Source organism: Balaenoptera musculus, chromosome 17 (genome assembly GCF_009873245.2).
Source record: "Balaenoptera musculus isolate JJ_BM4_2016_0621 chromosome 17, mBalMus1.pri.v3, whole genome shotgun sequence".
Classification (NCBI taxonomy): Eukaryota; Metazoa; Chordata; class Mammalia; order Artiodactyla; family Balaenopteridae; genus Balaenoptera; species Balaenoptera musculus.
In genome coordinates, this window is record NC_045801.1 from 16627930 (window position 1) to 16647637 (window position 19708).

General features: G+C 46.2%; 1 protein-coding gene across 5 annotated transcripts in view; it reads right to left on the reverse strand.

The window, feature by feature from the left end:
• The window catches only part of ZHX2 (zinc fingers and homeoboxes 2), a 170685-nt gene that overhangs the window by 4792 nt on the left and 146185 nt on the right, over positions 1-19708 (reverse strand). For all 5 annotated transcript variants that reach the window (XM_036830650.1, XM_036830646.1, XM_036830647.1 and 2 more), the window contains one exon: positions 9360-12099. In XM_036830650.1, the coding sequence (XP_036686545.1) occupies positions 9364-11880 (2517 nt within the window). In that variant the 5' untranslated portion in view covers positions 11881-12099 and the 3' untranslated portion in view covers positions 9360-9363. The remainder of the gene's footprint in view (positions 1-9359; positions 12100-19708) is intronic.

A 19708-nucleotide genomic window follows, 5' to 3' on the forward strand; every position in this document is an offset into this window, starting at 1 on the left:
ATTCTCTAGGCCCATCCGTGTTGCTGCAAATGGCAATATTTCATTCTTTTTTATGGCTGAGTAGTATTCCATTATATATATTACATTTTCTTAAGCCAATAGTCTGTTGATGGGCACTTGGGTTGTTACCATGTCTTGGCTATTGTAAATAGCACTGCTATGAACATTGGGGTGCATGTATCTTTTAGAATTAGAGTTTTCATCTTTTCCAGAGTGGGACTGCTGGAGCGTATGGTAGCTCTATTTTTATATTTTTAAGGAATGTCTGTACTGTTTTCCATAGTATTTACATACCAATTTATATTCCCACCAACAGTGTAGGAGGGTTCTTTTTTCTCCACAACCCCCCCCCCCAGCATTTATTATTTGTAGACTTTTTGACGATGGCCATTCTGACAGGTGTGAGATGATACCTCATTGTGCTTCTGATTTGCATTTTTCTAATAATTAGCGATGTTGAGCATCTTTTCATGTGCCTGTTGGCCATCTGCATGTCTTCTCTGGAGAAATGTCTATTTAGGTCTTCTGCCCATTTTTGGATGGTGTTGTTTGTTTTCTTGCTACTGAGTTGTATGAGCTGTTTGTATGTTTTGGATATTAACTCCTTGTTGGTTGCATCATTTGCAAATATTTTTTCCCACTCAGGAGGTTGTCTTTTTGTTTTGTTGATGGTTTCCTTTGCTGTGCAAGAGCTTTTAAGTTTGATTAGATCCCACTTGTTTATTTTTGCTTTTATTTCTATTGCCTTGGGAGACTGATCTAAGAAAATATTGCTATGATTTTTGTCCAAGAATGTTTTGCCTATATTCTCTTTTAGGAGTTTTATGGTGTCATGTCTTACATTTAGATCTTTAAACCATTTTGAGTTTATTTTTGTGTATCGTGAGAAGGTATGTTCTAACTTCATTGATTTACATGAGGCTGTCCAGCTTTCCCAGCACCACTTGCTGAAGAGACTGTCTTTTCTCCATTGCATATTCTTGCCTCCGTTGTTGAAGATTAATTGACTGTAGGTGTGTGGGTTTATTTCTGTGCTCTTCTGTGCCATTGATCTATTTGTCTGTTTTTGTGCCAATACCATCATGTTTTGATTACTGTAGCTTTGTAGATGGTCTTATCTGGGAGGGTTATGCCTCCAGCTTTGTTTTTTTCCCCTCTGGATTGCTTTGGCAATTCTGGGTCTTTTGTGGTTCCATATAAATTTTAGGATTATTTGTTCTAGTTCTGTGAAAAATGTCATGAGTATTTTGATAGGGATTGCATTAAATCTGTAGATTGCTTTGGATAGTATGGCCATTTTAACAGTATTCTTCCAATCTAAGAGCATGGGATATCTTTCCATTTCTTTGAATCATCTTCAATTTCTTTTATGACAATGTGTTCCTCCCTGTCTTATGGGGATGAACATGTATAATCCTCCAGCCATATGTATTAATATGAAAAATAAATGCCGAACAAGGCCATTAAAAAAACAAAACAAAAAACCCCACAAAAAACATATTGCAAGGCCAAAGGGTGACCTGGAGAAGGGGAGAGAAAGCCAGTTTTTTTGGGCTTTTGCAGTGATTCCAGATGTCTATGGATGGCTCTGGGCCCCAGTAGCACCCTTGGAACTGCTAGACTTCAATTCTCCTCTGACCTCTCCCAGGCTATGTAGCGGTGGGCAGGACTTGGGCTTTGGGAGCTGGCTGCACTCTCAAAGTGAGGCTGGGAAGATGCAGGACACCAAGGGCACACAGCCTGGCCCCATCGCCTTCCCCTTGGGCAGCAGGTCCCATCTGCAGGTCGCTTCTACAGAAGACCCTGCTCCCAGACACCCTCAGTTCACCTTTTTAAACGTATGTCCACAGAGTTCACTGTTGACCCCCGCCCCGCACTGAGTCTGGCTCACTGAGGATACTCAAATGTTCGTTAATGAATGAAAAACAAGAAGAGAGCACAGTGCTGTTAGAGGTGGCTGGTTACACAAGATTGATGACAAAGTTCACATTTCAGGGTATTTTTTTTTTTTAAAGAGTATTACAGTGATTTTGACTATGTGGCCTCTTGCTAAGCCCCTGGGCTTCTACCTGGAATCCTACCACTTGGTCAGGGACATTCCGCGTGGTAGAGAACCAACCGCCCGATGGGTCACTTAATCCCAGAGCACTAGTTCTTAGCTTTGGGGGAAACTGCAAAGTCACTGGGCCCCTTTTCTTATGGCCACTGTTCGAACGTTTCCACCAAGTGGATGCCCTGCCTCTCTCTCAACACTATCCAGGACAGGGAACCCACTGGCTCCCGCAGCTGTCCCTTTCTATCTTGGGCACACCTTGGAATGTTAAAAAGTACTACCTAATTCTTCAGCAAAATCTGTTTCCCTATTACTTTACCTTTGGGGAAGCATGAAACAATTAGAATTCTTTTCCCATGTGCTAGCTTTCTGTTCCTATTTCTCTTTACTTTTCCCTGTAGGGATTTCCCTTAGGCCCTGTGGACTTGAGAGAGAATAACACCGCAGTCCATGAGATAGAAAAGCAAGCACTGTGATTGTAATTTATTCAATCTTATCTCAATCATATTTCTGAGTCCAACTTTCTTTTATTGGGAAGGGGCATGGTCTAATTTGAGTTAGAACTGAGAAAAGGAAAACACGGTGACACGGAGAAAGAATAAGTGATTTCTCAGCGGATGAGGAAAATTTCACACTATCCTACATTATGTCAACTCTGAAGGTCCGGCAGAAGCTCTTTCCCTGCAGCAGTCTGGGGAGCCTCTGTGGTTGGGGAAATTGCTGAGACTTGTAAGTCAGGTCTCCCTGCTCGCAGAGAGGTTCAAAGGCAGAAGGAATCAGAGGGCCACTGGCTCTTCCTGTCCCTTTTCCATCAGTTGGCTATTATCCTGTGAAGTTCAAATGGAATCGGATTTTAGACTCACTAGGCAGGCTCCTGACGAGGTTACAAGTGCAGGTTTGGGTTTGAATCCCAGCTCCACCGTCTTCTATCTCAGTGACCTTGGACCAGTTACCTTTCTGTGCTTCATTCTCATCGGCCATCAAATGAAGAAAATGATGTCTTTGGAGAGTTGTCAACACATGTAAAGTGCTTGAGCAGTGCCTGGCACAGTAAGTGCTCAGCAAATGTTGCCCGTTGTCTTTGTCCCAGGCCCCCAACCCCCGCCCCAAGATGCACATGCAATTAACAGCCCAAAGCATGAGTTTGTACCAGTGGGGCCCCAACCGAAACAGTCAACTTGGAAACCCAAGATGGCTAAGTTCTCCATATGCAGAAGAATGTGCAACTTCTGAGTTAGCATCCATTGAGCAGGTGTTGATGCTAATGCCAGGCCCCTGTTTTTGGGCTTTCACTTATGTTATCTCACTTGGTCTTGACAACAACAAAGTCTATTGGTAAGTACCATGGACTGAACTGTGTCCCACCCCAAATTCATATGCTGAACTCTAATCCCTAGTATGACTGTATTTGGAGATATGGGGCCTTTAAGGAGGTAATGAAGGTTAAATGAGGTCATAAGGGTGGGGCCCCAATCCAACAGGATGGGTGTCCTTATAAGACAAGGAAGAGACACCAGGAGGGTATATGCACAAAGGAAAGGCCATAGGACACAGAGAGAAGGTGGCTGTCTGCAAGCCAAGGAGAGAGGCCTCGCCAGAAACCAACCCTGCTGGCACCTTGATCTTGCACTTTTAGCCTCCAGAACTGTGAGAAAATGGATTTCTGTTCTTTAGGCCACCCAGTCTGTGCTCTGCTGTTATGGATGGCAGCTAGTTGACTAACACAGTAAGTATTAAGGTTGTAGAAAATCATAAAAAAGAATACAGTAAAATGTATAGGCATGTGGGTGCTCTAGAATTTTCTACCATCCATCTTCCATATACTACTAGGGCAGAAAGAAAGGTCTCAACACCCAGACATCTGCAAGATGACTTTCCTTTTGCTCCTCCCTTGAGTATCTCAGAGGGTCTCAAACTTTGTCAACGTGGTCATACACACAGAATCACATATAGTCTTTATTGATGAGTTAGAGGAGTTTCAAGGGAAAATTTGATGATGAGTCCAGGTAGCACTCTGGCTTTTAACTCTTGCACTTCTTTGAAGTGTGAACTCAGACAAGTCATAGCCACGATAGTCACCTTTTAGTTTCCCTGATGCACCAAGTTCCCTCCTGTCTCAGGGTCTTTGGGTATGTCGTTTCTTCTGCCTGGACTGTTTCTCCTCTCCTCTCTGCCCAGCCAACTCCTACTTAACCTTTTGGATTTCAATTCATCCACTGCTTGTTTAGAGAAACCTTGCCCAACCCCCTAAATCAGGTCAAATTGCCCTAATCTATATTCTCACAGTTCCATGCGCCTTTCCTTCAAAAAATCTTGTCACCTGGCAACATTTCCTTTTTGTTTGATGGAAGATTATTTGGTCAAAGACTATGGGCTCCATGAGGGCAGGGACATGCTGGGCACCGCTGCCTTCCAGAGCCTGGCACACTGCAGGCTTTCCACAAATGCTGATGGATGAATGAGCCAAGGCACTTATTATGGACATCTGGACTAGTTGCTTCTCCTCCTTGGGGCCAGCATCCTTCCTCTGAAAAATGAGGGGCTTCAATTTCATTATGTTCCTAAGTCACTACAAGCTGCCTAAAGCACAGTGGGAATTCCTAGTGTGAGAAACTCCAGAATTAGGTAAAAGGAAGTGATAGCGGTTAACTCTCCATGAGGTACCAGGGCAGCGAGGCTAAGGTACAGTCCCTGAGAAGTATCACCCAGTAAATAGCTAGTGATCGATTCTCTAACAGACCTTTCCCTCAAGCTGCCCACACACAGGGAAAGCAGATTGTCACCAGTTCCTCTCCTCTGATGGCTGTCATCTGATGGGACTAGTGAGTGATAGAAAAAAAAATGAGGAGAAGCAAAGGACTGAGGTACCAGATCCTGGATAACTGGAAGCCAACTATCTTTGTTAATTCTCAGGTTGGTTTGATAAACTGCTGTTAAGCATCTGTTCTGAATCAGGCACTGGGGGATTCAGAGATTAATGGCCTATGGTGCCTGCCTTTAAGGGTCTGATAGGGGAGAGACAGGGAAATAGTTAATTACAACATTTTCACTTATCCATCCATCCATTCACATATCTGTATTTGGACGGGTAATCTGAACAGATGATGGGGTTATACCTATCCTGGATCCTAAATTGTATCCAGGATCCAATGTTGGCAGCCTTGAATATTTTAAGCAAGCTGAACTATGGAAAATATTTTTTTCCTGACATTTCACAGATTTACCTCTTCCCCAAAGCCATCCCTAATCCTCAGGAGATGGAAATTGTCAGAAATCAGGAGGCAGCAAAGTAGTGAATAGTTGCGTATTAGTTCCCACTCCACATAGAATTAAGAAATGACCACGTCCTGTTGGTCCAGCCTGGGCGGTGATGGTGGTGCCACTGTTGGCAAGGTGGTGGGCCACGGTGGTGGGGTCAGGCAGTGACCTGACAGATGAGATGGGGCCTCCAGGCTCCACCAGCTGCTAGCTGAGGAACCCAGGGCAAGCATCTCTGAGCCTCCGTTTAGCCCTCTGTAAAATGGGGAAAGAGCCGTACCTCTCTCAGAAGGTTGTCATGAAGTGTAAATGACTTAATAGATGTGCTGGGAAGAATGCTGAGCACATGGCATATACAAATAAATGGAAATTCTTCGTGGTAGCAGAGCCGGGCAATTCCGTCTGGCCAAACATCAAGGCATATGTCTGACATTCTCTGGCTCAAGTATTCTGACTCATTTTTAGGAAAGGAGGAGTTTATTTTTTGGCCTCTTACCAGGACAGATCTCTCAGTGGATAGCTCGATGATTGTTTGGACTCAGAGACTGAATCAAGATGCCCCAATTCAAGGCTTGGGAATGATTCCTTATCTTTGTGTCTAATCTCAGGGCCAGGGTGAGCCTGGACATTCAAATACTGTCCTGGGCCTTGCCAAGCTTCAGCCAGAGGAATTGGTCGGGGTGGGTACGCTTCACTCCCACAGAGGAAATCCCATCCTAGAGTCAGCGCCCAGCTGCTTACCCAAGTTTTTTCTCACTCTCTCTCTCTCATATGTGCATCACATAACACCTTTCATGAAATCAAAACCATGTATCATTCCCAGGATTATTATGTGTGTGGCAACTGCACTCAACTGCAGGTTCCTAAATAAATATGTGTTTAAATAAAGACATCACTGAATATTTATGAATTTCAAGAGACCCATGTGTTTGGTTCATAAAAGCTGTGAAGTATTTGGAGAGGTTTTTTCCCCTCGAGGTTGGAAGCTTCCTTGAAGGGGTGCCTCTGTCGGGACTTGGGAGAACTTTTGGCTGCCGCCACCGGCACAGACGGCGGCCCCTTTCTCAATTCAGTGGCACCTGAAAAATATCAGGAGGCCCATTAGGGATATCAGATGTCACAGGTGTTGAGTAGATCTTAGCTTGTTGTTTAGGAATGTTTTCTAGCACACACTTGTGGCGTTCACCATAAATAAACATAAAATAGCGGTTCTTGGGTGTTCCTGTTTTTTGGGGGGACTTGACTAGTTCCTACATCTCTGAATTATTTGATGTTAATTCAAAAGTCAACTCTAAAAACCCTAGGTATCTGCCGCCACAGGAGTGGGTCAGGGGTGGGAGGTGCTATCAATCAGAAATGGGGAATTTCTGTCAGAAATAAAGAGGCAGAAACGGCAGTAGGAAGAGTGAAGGCTCCGGAGTGAAACCGAGGTGCTGGGTGGGAGAATGTGGATAAGTTCCTTGGTTTCTGAGTCTCAGTTTCTGGTTTTATAAAAATATAGAGAAGCTTACCTCTCAGGGCCGCTAGGAGAATTGAATGAGACCATCTGTGGCCACAGTGCCCAGCTCAGCCTCTGAACTCAGGAGGCCTTGCGTCTTTCCTTCCTTCCTTCCTCCCTCCCTTCCTTCCCAAAGCTTCTCTTTATGGTTTCAGCATTTCTTCCCGCTTCTCCTTCTCTTGGGCCTCAGGTGGGGGTCAAGCACAGTGGCAACCAGCTCAGATGGGCGCTGTCAACTGTTGGTGTTGGTATCGTTTGGGAGAGGAAAGATGGGGACAGGTGGCCTTGGGGGCCAGTGGGGGGCTGCCATCCCTAGATACCTCCCACTCAGCGATGTGCATCCAGAGCCCACTCTGGACACAGGAACAATTAGCATCCTTATATCCAAACTGAGCAAACACAACTGGTTCAGAATAACTTTTGCCTGCTGTGGAAAGCCATCAGTTTTTCTTTTAGTTTGCCTCTTCTCATTGTTTGCTGAATCCCAAACTCAACTTCCTGGCTACGCCAAACCTCTTTTGGTTCCGCAGCTGCACCATTCCTTTTCTTGTCTCTGGACCCTTGCTTGGCTCTTCCTTCCACTTGAAACACTCTCTTCCTTGTCTGTGCACTTGGCTAGCTCCTGAGTCAGCTGTCCCTTCCTCCAGGAAGCCTTCCCTGACTCCCAGCCTGGGTGCCCCTCCTGCGTGCACGTCTCCATCATGCCACGGAGCACCCTGGCGAATACAGGAAAGAGCAATTTCCCCTCTTGTTGGTCTGACTGAGCTCCAGGTGAAGAAGGACTCTATCTTCTTCACCCTGTCCTCTCTAGCGCCTAGCACATTCGCCCGCACACAGTAGGCGCTCAGGACGTATTTGTTGAATTGAATTGAACCCAACTGTCTACTGTGTGGTAGGTTATGTTTATGCATCAGAAAAATCTGGGATGGAAGACGGGGCAAACTAGGAGCTTTCAGGCAGAATCTGGTTGGACAAAAAAAAAAAAAAAATTGCTCCTTCATTTCAACAAGGGGGATATGGGCTGGTTTGGTAGGGTCTTTTTTTTTTTTTATTGAATTTGTTACAAATTGCTTCTGTTTTATGTTTTGGTTTTTTGGCCAGTGAGGCATGTGGGATCTCAGCTCGCCGACCAGGGATCGAACCCACACCCCCTGCATTGGAAGGCGAAGTCTTAACCACTGGACTGCCAGGGTAGTCCCTGGTAGATTCTTATAAGAAGCAAGAAAATGGCCAGAGGGAGGATGAAACCATTGTAGCCAGGTGGAGGCGGGTGGTTGGTGCGATGCATAATGCCCTTTAACCCCTCCTGTCACTAGCTCACCTTCCTCACCCCCAACCCATTACCACTTCCTCCTGCAAAGCTGGAGGAGAAAGACTTGATGGCATTCTGTGATTGGCTGCTCATTAAATTGCTCTTTTAATAGCTGATGGAACCGGCTAAAATAAGGTTTCTAGAGGACTTTATTTATTTGCCAGGTGCCTCATTTTATTACTGAATAAATGAATTAATGAGGGACATGGCTGGCCAAAGTTGTCCGAGTTCATAAATAAAAAGGTATGGTAATTTCCAGGGCTCCCTTGGGGACCTTATCAATCATTCTAGAGGTTTTTACCTTTCATTATGTCTAAAGATGACATGGTGGTGGCGCGGGGCTTCCATTTCCTTTTAAGTGACCTCTGGAGAAGCCAAGCCGGGCAGATTGTAAATCGTGCATCTCCCTCCTGGTTCTAAGCTGCCCTTGGAATACTTCGGCTTTGGCCGAGGTAGACCTTTCCCTCCTGTATCCCTCTCTCTACTATCCCCCCCCCACCCCGCCCCCTTTTCTAAACTTACCATCAAGAAAGCTGCCATGCTTCAGGCCCTGATTTGCACAGACCTCTGGTGAAGCACAAACACCAAGGGCTTGGGTGGCACGTCCCATTTTGTGGATGACATGGCCATTAGTGACCATGGTAACCTCCCTTCCCAGGCTTTTGTGGCTCCACCGACCTAATTTACACCAGTCTCTTCCAGATTTGAAGGGGCTCTGGGGACCCCATCAGCGCAGCAACAAGCGGGGTTACTTAATGAGACACACACGGGTGCACCTTCCTTTAGCCGTGGCGAGGTAAATACCAGGTACTTTCAAAACCTTTCAGGTTAAAGGAAACAATCCCAAATTTTTATTCAGTAAACGTAGACACTTATTCTTTAAAAAATCCAAAAAGAAAATAAAAAGAAAAAGGAAAAGACATATCCTTTCACGTTTGTTTCTTACACCAGTGAACACAAAACAGGCCTTGTGTTGCGTTACCTTGTTACTAGACTTTAGAATGGACGGACCCCCAAAGGCCACAGGCAGTGATGCTGTCACCTATCAGCACTGCCTTGCAAATAAAAACATAAAATCTAGCAACACCTATTCTTCTTCCTTTGTCTTAAAAGAGCTTGAAAGAAGAACCCATGATCTGTGTCAATATCTCTGTACCCGACAACTGTATCGACTCTGGCAATAGAAAGAAAGAAACCCAGCCTCCTGCCCTGGCTCCCGGGGGGGCAGGTGGCATTACCTGTCTAGGCCTGGCTGGCCTCAGCAGGGACGCTGTCGGAGTCCGAGTCAGCCAGTTCCGCCGCGCCGTCTGCCGCCGTCTGACTCCAGCTGTCCGACCTGTCTGAGACGGCGTCCTCCTCTCCGACCGTCACCTCCACCCAATCCACGATGCCCGACTCCTCGTTCTCGTCGCTGCCCTGGCCGTCCCGACTGTTGCCCTCTGATCTGTCCGAGGTGGCCTCCGAGGGCTTTGCCGGCAAACCGTCTTTTGCTTGCTCGCCGCCCGCTTTCATCCTGGGGCCCAGCTTCTCCAAGTCCTCCTCGCAGAGCTTTTTGGGGTCCTTGTGGTACTGCGGGCCGCCCTCGCTCCCGTTCTTCGAGCTCTCGGCGATGACGGTTCTTGCCGCCTTCCTCGACAGGGCGTCGTAGCCGTGATCATCCACCACGTGCTGCTGCTGGTACAGCTCCAGCCACTTCAAGGTTCCAGTTTTTAGCAAGCATCTGTTCTCCTTGAACCAACGCACGATTTCAGTTCGGACCAGGCCGGTCTTTGCCGCCAGCTGGTCGTACTCCTGGGGCGTTGGCCACTGCGTTCTTGCAAATGTGCTCCTCAGGAGTTGAACCTGTTCTTGATTTTTTGTAATTGCTGGTGAGGGGCTGGGCAAAGAGCTGGGCACCTGGGCACTGGAGAACTGCTCGAGTCGAGACAGAGCACCATTGGGGGCCACCGCGTCTGGGCCTTTCTTGCTGGACCCCATGGAATCCAGGACGGCCTGTTCCATGCTGTCCCGAAGCTTCCGCCTCTCTGAGAACCAGGAGTCGATCTCTCTCCTGCTCAGCTTGGTCTCCACTCTTAGCCTGTCCAGTTCTGCTTGGGTCGGGAAAGAGCTTTTCAGGAAGCTGTCTTCCAGGATTTTCACCTGACCTTGGGTTTTCTCTTTGAACTTCTGCGGGGCAAAGTCTGGGTACGCGTGGTAGGTGCGGCCGTGTCGGGAAGCCGCGATGGCCAGCTGGTCTTTGGCAAGGGATTCGCTGGTGATGTGGACGATGCCCCTTTGACACCGATACCGGTGGTCGCTGAACCACTTCTTGATCTCACTCCTGGCGAGGCCGGTCACCTCGATGAGCCGGTAGACCTCAGCGTCGTCGGGGAACTGGCTCTGGAGGAAGCTCGCTTTGAGATGTGCGATCTGCTCCTTCGTCTTCTTGCGGTCGCTGGCCGGGGTCAGCGAAGGGTTGGCCACCTTGGGTGGAGGCTCTGGCACTTGAGCGATGTGTGGGCGCTTGGGCTCGGGGGCAGCTTGGGGAGTCACTAGAGGTCTCTTCTGGCCGTGGTTGGTCACTCCGGCCACGGCGAGTGTGATGGGGGAGCAAGAGACGGTGGTTGGCCCGCTGGTCACCTGAGTCAGCACGAGGCTGGTCTGGCCGAGGATCTGGCACGGAAGCGCTGTCTGGAGGATGGGCTGTGACATCTTTGTGGGGGCCAACTGGGCGGGCAGCACAGTGATCGTTGGGGGGACTGACTGGATGGTGCCATTAAACATCTTCTTCCGGGCCTCCTCCACCTCCTCCGGGGACCAGCTGATGCCATGCTTTAAGCGCTGGGTGGCAAACCAGATTCTGATGTGCTCTTCTGGGTGTTTGGAAGCAGCTGTGAGCCAGGACAACTCAGCCTGCGTTGGGTAAGGGAACTTGTTGAAGGAGTTGATCATGGTGGCGTTGGTGTCCAGGGCAGAGTTGTATTTGGTAGTGTTCAGCGGCACGGGGACCTTGGGGACAAGGTTGATATTTGGTGGGAGCTGGACAGAAGGCATAACGTGTCCTAACGTGTCCTGGAGGAGCTCCACGCCCCCGAGTCTTGAGAGGATCTCAGCCGCGTCTGTCACCAGGCGGGTGGTCCCTTCCACGTGGTTCTCGGGGGCGGCCTCCTCTGGCTTCTTGGGCACCTTCTTGGCATCGGCTTTCGGTTTCCCTGGCTTCATGATGGGGGTTTTACTCACCGAGATCCCGGGGTCATTGTCCCCGCTTCCGGGGCCGCTGGTGGTGATGGACATGATGTGGTTGGTGGCATCGATGGACTGCTCTAACACGGTCTGATTATTGCGCTTGATGAGCTTCAGCTTGAAGTTGGTCTCCCCGGGGTGGAACTTGGAGTTGTGGTCAGACAAGGAGTCGTACTTTTTGGTTGTGAAGTTACATTCGGCACACACGTAGAGCGGGTTGAGAATCACGTTGGGGTGCTGCATGTCAACGTGCTCCGTGAACTCGTTCAGGTTTTGCGTGGAGTAGGGGCAGTATTTGCATTCATAACCACCTTGGAGTTTTTTGGATTGATTTTCCCCTGTAGATTTCACCTCTATCACTTCATTTTCTTTGGAAGAGTTTTCAGGTTCTGCTGCCCAAGTGTCCTTGGCCATTTCGGGCTGTGGCGTGCCGATTCCTTTCTCTTTGGCCCTGTCTCCTTCCTCGGGCACGTCTTGTTCTACTACTTGTGACGTCCGAACCATGCATGGGGTTGTGGATTTTCGTTTGCTCGCCATACTGTCTGTCTGTGTGCAATGGCTTATTTTGGGGATGGGGGCGGGTAGGGAAGGGGCAGTGAAATGTTTGGAACTACTAAGATAAAAGGCTTTTGGCTTTATGCCCCGCTCCAATGGCTTTGGCTTCACTTGAACGCTGAAGTCTGGTGCTTGAGTTTCCAGAATGATTTCAGTGCAGAAGATTGTAGCTGTTCCAAAACACAAGAGGCAGCATCATATCTGTGGGACAAGAACAAAGAGAGTGTCAGTGCTTCCTCACAAGGCAAAAGAAACTAGCATTTCTTTCTAAGTTGCTCCCATGACCCATCCCAACTGGCGCCCAAAGCAAATACCCAGGTGCGCACAGAGGGTGTGAGAGTGGGTACACCTAAAAATGAAAGATCACATTCTTCTTCTCTTCCATTCTCTGGGAAGGGCAGTGGGAACAGGCCCAAAGCAAGCAAATGAGGATGCAGGTCACTCATTCATGTTTAGAGACCAAGGGATACAGAAAAGCAACAAGGGCACTGAGATCTTATGAAGTGGTGGGTAGGGTGGTGGAGGGAACCTCGCAGTGAAGTGTTGGCTGGGTTCGCAAGCCGCTTTTATGGATGGTACATCAGAAGCAAGATGCTTGCCTGGGGCTGGCAAGTGGAATTTATATAGGAGTTAGAAAATGGATATGAATGTTTCGTTTATTATCATAAAGGTAAAATCACTATAGAAAATCCAGAAAAGGCATCAAAGTATAAAGAAGAAAAACATCACCCCAAATATCGTAGTTCCTTCATTTCACTTGAACATTTCCCATTTTCACAAACTTTGAGCAAAAGCATGATTAAAAAATGGCTGCATGACGTTACATTGTAGGGATATACCATACATGGTGTATTTAGCCATTGGACTTTTGTTGGACATTTATTCCTAATTTTTGGCTCTTCTCGACAAAATTGTAGTCAATACCCTTAGTCCTTATTTCTGAAGTAAAAGCACTGGGTCAAAGGAGGTCAACATTTTACATTCTCTTCACTCATATGGCTAAGTTTTTGCATCATTTGGCCTTTTCGCCGGCAGTGAATGAGTGCCCGACTCACCACTTAGCTTACATGAAATATTACCATTAAAAAGCCTGGCCAATTAGATACGGGAAAACTGCTTTAATATGCTTTGGTGCTTCTCTTGATTGCTAATAAGGGTGAACAGTTTTCAAAGATTCACTTGCCATTTGTATTCTTTTGTGAATTGTGGATTTATGCCATTTTAAAAAAACATACTTTATTATCATTTTTAAAAATTATTTATTTATTTATTTATTTATGTTGGCTGTGCCAGGTCTTAGTTGTGGCACGCGGGATCTTTAGTTGTGGCATGCGGACTTCTTAGTTGCAGCATGCATGCGGGATCTAGTTCCCCGACCAGGGATCAAACCCAGGCCCCCTGCATTGGGAGCGCAGGGTCTTACCCACTGGACCACCAGGAAAGTCCCTATGTCATTTTTATATTGTGATGCCCAGTGGTTTTATTATTAATTTATGAGTTCTCTCTATATTAAAAACATTAGTACCTTTCTATATTTGTTGCAAAAATTTTCCAGTCTGTCATTTACCTTTTAGTTTTGCATATGGTATTTTTTCATGTTTTACAGGTAGAAATTTTTTATTTTTAGATGGCAAATTTATCAATCTTTTTCTCTTGTGGTTTCTTTCATTGTGATTTTACATTTAGAAGGTGATTCCCTGCTTTGATAGCTGAGACCTATTATTCTATGTTTTCTTAGAGTGTTTTGGCTTTATTTTTTACATTTAACTTGTCTGGACTTGAACTGAACTGATCTTGGGGTAAGCTGTGAGATACATTTCTAACCATTTTTCTTGAAAGTTATCAATTATCTCAATAGCATGTATAGTGTTATTTATTTCTCACTAATTTGTGAAGCCACCTTGGCCATACATTAAATTTTTCTATATACTAGGGTGTTTCTGGATTATCTGTTCTGTACCTCTTATCTAGCTCTTGAGCCTTACACTTATGCTTCACTTAAATTTTTTTTTGTAGATTAGAGCATGTTTTAACATCTGGTAGAGTGAGTTTCTCTTTATCATTCTTCTTTTGCCAAATAATTCTGGGTTATTCTGATCACCTATTCATGTAAACCAGTTCTCATGAATCAGAATCATCTGCAAAATAAAATTCTGTTAGAATGTTGATTGGAATTGCATTAAACAAATATTAATTTAGGAGTACGGGAACAATTTGCTTATTATAAGGTAGGTTATGTTAACAGAACCCCAACAGGGGAAGTGATGGGCTGGACCACGCTGAGTATCTAAATGCACAGGCTTCCATAGAGGATGGCCTTTCATTGTGTGTTTGGAAACAGGGGTAGCCGACATCCGGGGGAAAGGGGATGGAGGAGATAGCATATCCTCTCCCGTCCCTCCCACGGGCCTAGGTTTGAGTTCCACTGAAGAGAGGGCTCCAGGCAGAATTAATGGACTTACTTTCAAGAGCAACCCTCTGGGACTTGGGGCCCCACTTATCTGCTTAGGGGGTCAGGTGACAAACCTGTGCAGGACTCGGGGGAGGGGAATCCCTCCCCTGTGAACCCAGAAACGGCCACTCTGAGGCATTTTCATGCTGGGCAATTTCTTTTTTTTTTTTTTTTTTAACATCTTTATTGGAGTTTAATTGCTTTACAATTGTGTGTTAGTTTCTGCTTTATAACAAAGTGATGCTGGGCAATTTCACCAGCAGTGGGTGAGGGTCCCTCAGGGCACTGGTGAGGACAGGAGATGGGCACAGCAGAGCAGAGGGGAGCTGTGTCTTTTTGCTGACAACACCCAAATTGACATGTTTAGCTGAACATCAGACTCTTGATTTTCCCCCTCAAACATGGGTCCTGCCCCCCCACCCCCACCATGTCTACAGCTCTTCATCTCCATCTCTATAGCACACTCAGGCCCAAATCCTCTTTACCTCACCCCCAAATTAGTCCATCAGCGATCCTGTTGACTCTGTCTTCAAAATAAACCCAGTATCGGACCACTTCCATCTCCCGTCTGGAAGCCTCCCACAGGCCTCCTGCTTACTTCCTCTCCAGAGCAGCACAGGGATTTTCTTTCTGCTTCTTGATGGGCTTTATTTATGGTTTGAAATTCATTTTGGTACTGAAAACACTTAAATGTTATTTTTTAATCTCTAAATGTTTTTTAAAAATCGAAGTATAGTTGGTGTATAATATTATATAAATTACAGGTATACAATGTAGTGATTCACAGGTTTTAAAAGTTATACTCCATTTATAGTACTACAAAATGTTTGCTGTATTCCTCATGGTGTACAATATATCCTTGTAGCTTACTTTATGACTAACAGTTTGTACCTCTTAATCCTCTCCTATCTTGCCCCTCCCCCTTCCCTCTCCCCACTGGTAACCACTAGTTTGTTCTCTGTGAGTCTGCTTCTTTTTCGTTATACTCACTCGTTTGTTGTACTTTTTAGATTCTACATATAAGTGATTTGTGTTTGTCTTTCTCTGTCTGGCTTATTTCACTGAGCATAATACCCTCCAAATCCATCCATGGTGTTGCAGATGGTAAAATTTCATTCTTTTTAAGGCTGAGTAGTATTCCATTGTGTGTGTGTATCACATCTTCTTTATCCATTTATCTGTTGATGGACACATAGGTTGCTTCCATATCTTGGCTATTGTAAATAATGCTGCTATGAACACTGGGGTGCATATATCTTTTCAAATTAGTTCCTTTTTTTTTTTTAAGAAATATACCCAGGAGTGGAATTGCTGGGTCGTATGGTAGTTCTATTTTTAGTTTTTGAGAAACATCCATACTGTTTTCCACAGTGGCTGCACCAATTTACATTCCCACCAACAGTGTATGAGGGTTCCCTTTTCTTCACATCCCTGCCAACATTTGTTATTTGTATTCTTTTTGATGATAGTCATGCAGAGGGAGATTTTAAGATAGGAATCAGTTCAGGACACTGTTCTGCATGAAGCCCTCTCTCGGCTTCCCATCAGAGTGAACTCCAACCCCGGCACGTTCTGGTCCATGCTCCCCTCCCCACTTGCTCCTCTCACTGCGGCTGCTGGAACAGGTGTATCCCTTCCATCACAGGGCCTTTGACAGGAAGTCCACCCCTAGAGCTCCTTGGTTTTCATGGCTCCATGTAAAAGTCACCGTTCCACAGAGAGGCCTTTCCTGACCACCATTCCATGTAAAATACTGCCTCTCCCAGTTCCCCAGTCACTCTCTCCCTGCTTTGCTTTCTTCATAGCACCATATATATATATATATATATATATATATATATATATATATATATATATATATATATATGTCATTGAAATATAATTGATTTACAATGTTGTGTTAGTTTCAGGTGTACAGCAAAATTGTTCAGTTATACAGAGATATATATATATATATTGGGTTAGCCAAAAAGTTTGTTTGGGTTTTTCCATAAGATCTTACCAAAAAACCCAAACAAATTTTTTGGCCAACGCAATATGTATATATATTCCTTTTCAGATTCTTTTCTATTATAGGTTATTACAAGACATTGAATATAGTTCCCTGCATAGCACTTTTTAATATTCAAAATTTACTTATATATTTTTGTGGTTAAAGGAAGAGGCAGGAGAGAGTATCTACCCATTTTCTCCTAATACAGCAGCCACTGGCCACATGTGCCTCTTTAAATTTATATTAATTAAAATTAAATAAAATTTAAAATCCAGTTTTCAGTTGCACCAGGCACATTTCGAGTGCTCAGTAGCCATACGTGGCTGGTGGCTATTGTATTAAACAGTGCGGGACATCACTCTCATTGAGGGACCTTCTACCGGACGGTGCTGTTCTAGAATATAAACTCCACAAAGGCAGGAACTCTTCACTGTGATTTCCCCGGAACCTAGAGCAGTATTTGGTCCACAGTATGCTTTCCATAAAGATTGGGTGAATGTTAAATTAACTGCAGAGTGGCTTCCCTGAGGGAACTGCGGCTGACGCAGACCAGTGATGTACGGGCACATCTGTCGTGGATGCTCAGTGATGTGGGTGCGTGCATGTGTATTGCGTGCACGTACGTTGCACGTGTGTGCACACGAACATGCCTGCACTTGCACGTATGTGCACACATGTTGCATGTGTTGTGTGTGCATGCGCATACGCCTGCATCTGCACGTGTGTGCACGTGTGTGTGTGCACGTGTGAATGTGTGTGAGTGTGCACGAGGGCTTCTATGAGCGGAGGAACTCGGTAAGGGAAAGGAGGTCCTACAGTTCTGTAGGGGTTACCACTGACGTAGCAGAATGTGGCCAAATCTGTGCCCACTATCCAAGAGGCCTGGGCCTTTGAATTATGATTTTTAAAAGAGAGGGAGCAGAAGACGACTTTTCTTTTGCAGAACAAAGAAATTGGGCAGGAATAGGTGCAGGGGAGAGAAGAGACTTTTTTCACAGAAACTCCTTCATCTAGAATTATTTAAATCTGTTGACAAGTGAGGCCAAGAAATGAGCCAAATTTGTGGTGAAATATCCTAAAAGCTTTTTGATGTTCTAAGAACTGTGGTTCAGAATAGATGGTATCTTCTAAAACGTATTTGGCAACCAGGGGTGCAAACCACAGCAGATTAAAAAGAAGGGAAGATGAAGGAAGGAAAGAGAAGGGTGGGGAGGGCTCAGAAAACAGTGAGCCTTTGAAGAATTCCTCTCCCAAGGTCCCCCCAGTGAAGCTGCAAGAACCACTGCCCTTGGAAGAATAATCCGAGCACAACAAGGGGGTGAGTGTCTGCAGAGCAGTAGAGACTTGGCGTCTGTCTTTCTGAAAGTCTGTGAGCCACCAGTGAGGTCAGGACCGGCGCCACGAGGCCTGCTACTCGCCGGTGTGAAGGCTGCATATTTCTGGCCAAGTCTTCAGGTTCAGGTGTACACTTGCCCAAGTTAGCAAAAATGAAAAACAAATGAATGCATGAATAAAATGCACGTTAAAACTCCGACACAGTCCCTTCCATGGCGGGTGGTGCGTATCCCAGCAGACCGGCTCCATGTCGCGGGCCTCGCCCTGGGCCAGTTTCCCAGCGGGTCTGAACTGCGTGCAGGCACATTCTGTACCGACCTGAAAACACTCCACTTCAAAGCAGCACCGAGTGGTCCCCAGGCTGCTGCAGCCACTGGGCTGAGGGCCCAGCGGTAGGTGGGGAGCCTCAGAGGCAAGCCCTGCCCTTGGGTGGGGGGGTGGCCCGAGCAGATTAGAACTAAACACCATTGTGTTTAAGATCCTGGTGCCCAGAAGGAGAGGAGAGGTGAGAAGTTTCCTTCCTCTATGACTCTTCTCCATCACGCCTCTTTCTGTCTTGAATCCCACCCCTCACAGGACAACTAAGAGTGTCACACGTACATGTTACACGGAGAAGGAGCCCAAACACCAAGTACAGACTCTTGCCTCCTTTGCCTGTTTTTGCGATTGACTGGATTTTTTTTTTTTTATAAATTTATTTATTTATTTTTGGCTGTGTTGGGTCTTTGTTGCTGTGCGTGGGCTTTCTCTAGTTGTGGCGAGCGGGGCCTACTCTTCATTGCGGTGCGCAGGCTTCTCATTGCAGTGGCTTCTCTTGTTGCGGAGCACAGGCTCTAGGCGCGCAGGCTCAGTAGTTGTGGCTCATGGGCTCTAGAGCACAGGCTCAGTGGTTGTGGTGCACGGGCTTAGTTGCTCCGCGGCATGTGGGATCTGCCCGGACCAGGGCTCGAACCCGTGTCCCCTGCATTGGCAGGTGGATTCTTAACCACTGCCACCAGGGAAGCCCCGATTGACTGGATTTTCCTTTTATCCACTATGGTATTTATTATGTGCCACAAAGAAACCCCAACGAGTGAGAAATGACACCACCTTGGAATAGATAATATATAAGGAAAATGGCCAGCCTGTACAGGCAATTATGAACAACTCATTCCTGGATGTCTGTGCAGGGCTCTCCCTTCACCACTTGGTGCTTCTTCAGTCGTCACTCTTCCTGTTGTGAGTGGAATGCAATTCGATTAGCACCCTATTTACTGAGTATGGGTTGGGGCCAGAACCCTGTGGATACGGGGCATACAAAGATGAAGAAACCATGGTTCTTGTCCTCAAGGAGTTCACAGCTGGTGTATTAGTCAGCTCAGGCCGCCATGACAAAGTACACAGACTGGGTGGCTTAAACCACACAAATTTATTTCTCACGGTTCTGGAGGCTAGAAGTCCGGGACCAAGATGTCTGCAGGGTTTGTTTCTTCTGAAGCCTCTCCCCTTGGTTTCAGATGAACCCCTTCTCACCGTGTCCTGACGTGGTCTCCCTTCCGTGCGTGCCTATCTCTAATCTCCTCTTCTTACGAGGACACCAGTCAGACTGGACTAGGGCCCACACCGAGGACTTCATTTAAGGTGACTTAATCCCCTCTTTAAAAACCTTATCTCCAAATATAGCCACATTCTGAGGGTTGGGATTCCAACATATGAATTTGGGTGGGGACACAATTTAGCCCTTCACAGCTGGGCAGGGCAGGGCCATCTGAATACCCCTCGAGGGCACACAATGATTTTCACATGCAGTCTTCAAATCCTGTCTGAGAGCCTACGAGTGCCAGACACATTTGTAGGTGCCGAGGATGCAGGAGTGAGTAGACAGGAATCTCTGCTCTTGTGGAGCTCACATTCACACGAATTAACAAGCAGAAGCCGACACTGATAAGCACAAAGGAGAAAAGTCAAGCAGCGAGGAGGATGGGGTGGGAAGTGGGGTTACCTATGATTATTTTATTTTATTGAAGTGTAGTTGATTTACAATGTTGTGT